The 5,140-nt window shown below is 56.9% G+C and overlaps 1 protein-coding gene across 1 annotated transcript; it reads left to right on the forward strand.

Annotated features, from left to right (window-relative positions):
- The first annotated feature begins 390 nt into the window (after positions 1–390).
- Positions 391–2,258, forward strand: DIO3 (iodothyronine deiodinase 3). The gene has a single exon (XM_061464301.1). The coding sequence runs from the start codon at positions 837–839 to the stop codon at positions 1,659–1,661; it is 825 nt and encodes a 274-aa protein (XP_061320285.1). The 5' UTR covers positions 391–836; the 3' UTR covers positions 1,662–2,258.
- The last annotated feature ends 2,882 nt before the right edge of the window (positions 2,259–5,140 follow it).

Here is a 5,140-nt window from a genome sequence, read left to right on the forward strand (position 1 = left end):
AACAGCTACCCCTAGCGGCCGGAGCGCGCTCCGCGCCCCGCCTCCGCCTCGGGGCAGCGCCCGCCGGCCCGCGCCCACCTGACACCCCCCAGCCCGGGACAGGGCCGCGCGCCGCGAAGCGACGGCATGTCCGGGAGCAGGGGCAGGGGCCGCCGCCCTTCCCACCGCCGCTGGGGGAGGATGCGAGCGCAGCGTGTCCCCGGGTTCCAGCCCCGGGTACCCCCTCGGCGGCGGCGGGGCGTGTGGCGGGGCGGAGGCCGTGCCTAGGGGCCACTGGGTCGGCGGGCGCGGGGAGGGAAACACGGGGAGGTACGCGGAGCGGACGGCCCGTCCCTATCACCTGCAGGCTGCTGCCGGGACGGCCCGGGACCCCGCTGCCGCTCCGGCGTGGAACCAGCCCCGCGCTCGCACACCCAGAGTGGAGAGAGCCAGGGGCGCGGGCTGCTCCTGTTGCACTGCCCTTGGCGGGGCTGTTTGCAAGAGCCTGCCGCTATCTGCGACCGGGAATCCCGGCGGTGCCCTGTCTCGGAGTCTGTGCCTGTGCCCGATAGCGGCTGCTCCCTGCTTTGTTGCACGTCCCTCGCAGCTCCCGCCGGGGCTCTCTCCCCTTTTGTCTGTGTATTTTTAGGTCATTAGAGTGGAGGGGTAGGTAATCCCCAGGCTCAAGTTCCAGAGGGGCGGGTTCTGGCCGGAGGTGGAGTCACTTTTCATTTAAATCCCTGACTATAAAATGGGCTTAAAGAGAAGCGGGATCTCAGCTGTGCTGCACAGACCCCAGCAAGCAGGGTGTGTGGAGACCCCCTAGCAGCCAGCGCCCTGCAGCATAAGCCGCTGCGATGCTCCACTCCCTTGGCGTTCACACCTTGCAGCTGCTCACCCAGGCGGCCGCCTGCATCCTTCTCTTCCCCCGCTTCCTGCTCACCGCCGTGATGCTCTGGCTCCTGGATTTTCTGTGCATTAGGAAGAAGATGCTGACGATGCCCACGGCGGAGGAGGTGGCCGGCGCCAGCGAGGGGCCGCCCCCTGACGACCCCCCGGTCTGCGTGTCCGACTCCAACCGCATGTTCACGCTGGAGTCGCTGAAAGCCGTGTGGCACGGACAGAAACTGGACTTCTTCAAGTCGGCACACGTGGGCTCCTTGGCCCCCAACCCCGAGGTGATCCAACTGGACGGCCAGAAGAGAATCCGCATCCTAGACTTCGCCCGCGGCAAGAGACCCCTCATCCTCAACTTCGGCAGCTGCACCTGACCTCCGTTCATGGCCCGCCTGAGGTCCTTCCAGCGCCTGGCCTCGCACTTCGTGGACATTGCTGACTTCCTGCTGGTGTACATCGAAGAAGCACACCCGTCCGACGGCTGGGTCAGCTCGGACGCAGCCTACAACATCCCCAAGCACCAGTGCCTCCAGGACCGGCTGCGGGCAGCTCAGCTGATGCGAGAAGGGGCACCCGATTGCCCCTTGGCCGTAGATACTATGGACAATGCTTCCAGCGCCGCCTACGGTGCCTACTTCGAGAGGCTCTACATCATCCAGGAGGAGAAGGTGATGTACCAGGGAGGCAGAGGACCAGAGGGCTACAAGATCTCGGAGCTGAGGAGCTGGCTAGACCAGTACAAAACCCGCCTCCAGAGCCCCAGCACGGTGGTCATCCAAGTGTAAAAAAGACCTGGGGAGAAGTGCAGAGGTGGAAAGGTGTGAGGGGGGGCGAGGGTGGGGGGGGAGAGGTGGGGAGAGAGAAAGCGCTGCGGCGCGGTGGCAGGAGCTGTCTTCCCCGGGGACACTCGAAGGAGGCTGCTGTGCGAGCTTTCGAGCAAGATGTGCCATAGCCTTTCTCTATTCAAATCACGTTGATTTGCCAGCCACGCTCTGTCAATACTGTATGCCCATGTGCGTTTTGTAAATAACTCTTTTTCCTTTTCCTTTTTTTTTAAGAAGCGTTTACTATTAAGGAGGCTCTCTTCCTACGGGATCTGCTCCCAGCTGCGTGTGTGCGCGGGTGTGTGTCTGAAAGTTGTGTACAAGTGCTCCGTGCTGCCTAGCAAGTGCTAACTGGGATTTCTAGTATTTCTTTGTGATGACCGATTTTGAAATGGGTCCCTCTAATGCCAAGAAATCGCGTCTGATGTTGTCAAGTACTAGAACTGCCAATAGCCAGAGCTGAACGGAATGTCCTATTTATGTGGGGGGGTTTTGTAAGACGTTCGTTCACCTTTTTTTTTATGAATTTTTTTAAATAATAAAGGTTCAGTAAATACACGTCTAACCTTGACTCCCTCTATCTCCAGACCGCTATGTTCACTTTCCCTTTTGCCTGCCTCACAGCACCCTCCCACAGCCGGGGGAGTGGAAGACGAACCAGCCGGCTGGAGAGGATGCGCTGCTGGGGGCTCAGGGGCGGCAAGCGAGGAGAACGGGATGTACCAGGCGTCCCCAGGGGGGAAATCCAAACCCCGGGCCGCCCAGGGGAGGGAGCATCTCTGTGCTCCTAGACGCAGGACCGCGAGCTCTGGCCCCTCTGAGCCGCCCCTGGGGCTGAGCCCTGGGAGAGCGAAGGTGCAGGGCTGGTCGGTGCTGTGCAGGCAAGGGAATCCGGGCCAGAATAACAGGCGAGGGGAAGCCGTCCCGGCTGGGAGAGCCGTTCCATCGCGGGGGAACAGCCAGAGCCAGAGCCCGGCCGGGGACAGCGCGACCAGCACCTGCGGCAAGGCGGGGCGGCCCCGGCAAGAGGCGGCGGCTGCGCGGCTCGGGCAGGAGGGCAGCGCCCAGCCCAGCTGTGCGGGGCTCAGCTCTGGCAGCCGCTTTTCAGAGGGTGCGGGGTACCGGAGACCGCTCCCGCGGAGCCCGGCAGGTGAAGCGGATCGCGGGGAGCATCCTGCCACCCCCGCAGAGCCTGCGCAAAGCCTCCCAGAAACAGCGGGTCTTTAAGCACCTCCCGTTGTGCTTCCGAGCGCCTTCTTGTCCTTGGCAGCAGCTGGACGAGGCGCCAGGGCTGTTCAACTGCCGAGTAAGTTTTGGAAAAAGGGGCAGGTGGGGGCCAAGCTGAGTCCACAAGACTAAGGTAAACCCTCGGAAAGCTGTTTGCGAAGGCGTTATAGCGCCTGTCTTGCCCATGACAATGGTCCTCTGTCCCTCAAAATTCACTGTTTAGATCAGCCCGTGTGATCGCTCCCGCCTCTACTCCGCGAGACAAGCAGCAAGGGGTGGTTTCCCCCAGGTGAACTAGCGGCCCTGTCCCAGATCCGAGGTTCTCTTCACCCCGCAGCCCCTGCTCTGGGAGGGGCGGGAGGACGGGAGCCCAGCGCCCCTGGAAATCAGACCACTTCGGCTGAAGTGTCAGCAGACCCGGCTCAGGTGCTCGCTCCAGAACCGCCTAGCCGTGCAGCCCGCTCTATCGGCCCCAAACCCTGTAGCTCTTCACCTTTCCACTGCCCCCTCAAGCTGACGCCTGGCCACCTCCCGCGGCACCGGGCTTGGGACTGCACTGGCTCCGCCTGCCTCGGGAACCTCCGCTGCTGGCGGGGGGGAGAGCCCGCGGTGGGCTTACTTCCCCCGACTGGACCTGAGCCCTGAGCACGGAGCCATTGACGAAGCCTTGAAGCGGGGAGACCCTCGCGGCGACCCCGCAGCGAAGGCGGCCGTAGGACATCTCCCGCTCCTCTCTGCGCGGCGAAGGTGTCAGTCCCTGAGCCGCTTCCAGGTGCCCTCCTCTTGTCTCGCCGGCTGCATGGGAGCATCAGCCCCGGCCCCCTCCCCAAGGCCCCACGCGGGACAACATGAGCTTTTTCCTTTTTTTCTTTCCCCACTTGTCCTCACTTTACAATAAAGCCCTTCTTTGCTTTCCCACTTGGCTATCTCCTTTTCCTAACTCTCTTTTGGCATACTGTACTTGTAATCCGAAGTAGTTACGGGCAAACCCCGGGCATGTCTCCACCCCGGCCCGGCCTCCAGGACATTTTCCGGTCATACGGACAGAAATGATCACAAACCTTACTCGGGGTCTGATAGTTACAGAAACAGCCTCGTCTTTACTTTCTACTACTAGCAGATTTTGGTCAAAGGCTATCTGAGGTCAGGATTCTTTTTTTTTTTATTATTTTTTTTTCCTAAATAATTCAGCTCTCTAAAGCTACATTCCTCTTTTAAACCGAGCACAGAGCTCTTATTTATCGCTTTCTCTTTAATCAGCAGCAGAGGGGAAAAAAAATTGCTGTGAATGCCCGGAATCCCTGAAAGAGATCACACTTTTCCTTTGCACAAATCAAAGTTATCTGCTCCTATTATATCTGCCACCTAAAATGAATCATAAGCCTCAATCCCACTGAGCTTTCTCGTGGCCACTTGTTTAGCACAGAGAACAATATGCTTTTACATCTAAAGAGCCCAGGGCTCTCCGGCAGATAGGGAGTATTGAGAAACGTCCTATCTTTAAAAAGCGTTTTTGCTGCCTTTCCACCTCCCTGGTGCCTGACAAACAGAAGTCAGAGACTAGCAAAGAGATTTATCAAAGAGAGATTTGAGTGGTGATTACGTGTTCTGTCAATAATTAATTGAATTATGTCCTCAACATAATTACATACAGTCCTCTAGCCAGGAGGCAAAAAGAAAGGAGGAAGTTATGGTGTGGTCAGAGGGGGATCTCAGGACATGGTTCCAGACATTAGAAGTGTGATGTAACATTGCAATCTGATGTATTCTGAGGCACAAATGGGGAAATACAGACAAAATCAACTACTAAAATATTATTTGTTTTACAGCAGGGAGAAAGCAAAAGCATCTGCTCTCCTTAGTTGTTTTCGTTACTACTTTCTGATGTGGATTTAAAAGTGGTTTACAATGAGCAGACCAAAGGTCTTACTCATTTGATCTGTAAGCTGTATGTTGTCAATTTTGTATTGTTCACCAGATACTGACTAAATTTGATGTTTCTCCTGTTTGAAAAAAAAATTAAAATCAGTCCAGTAAAGCACCGTATATCCAGTATAAATCCAGAAATGACACATCCAAAGAATCCTGCAAATTCTTACTCTGGCACTAATTTTTCTGTATATCTTCCAGTCATAAGGGAGATCATCATATCATTATTAATTTATTATTTGCTAAGAGCTGTTAGAGTCCTCTTTTGGTATACAAATGCAAGA

This window comes from Pezoporus flaviventris, unplaced genomic scaffold (assembly GCF_033815535.1).
Source record: "Pezoporus flaviventris isolate CSIRO_AGI_PZ_B2104156 unplaced genomic scaffold, CSIRO_AGI_Pfla_v1 ptg000036l, whole genome shotgun sequence".
In the NCBI taxonomy this organism is placed as follows: Eukaryota; Metazoa; Chordata; class Aves; order Psittaciformes; family Psittacidae; genus Pezoporus; species Pezoporus flaviventris.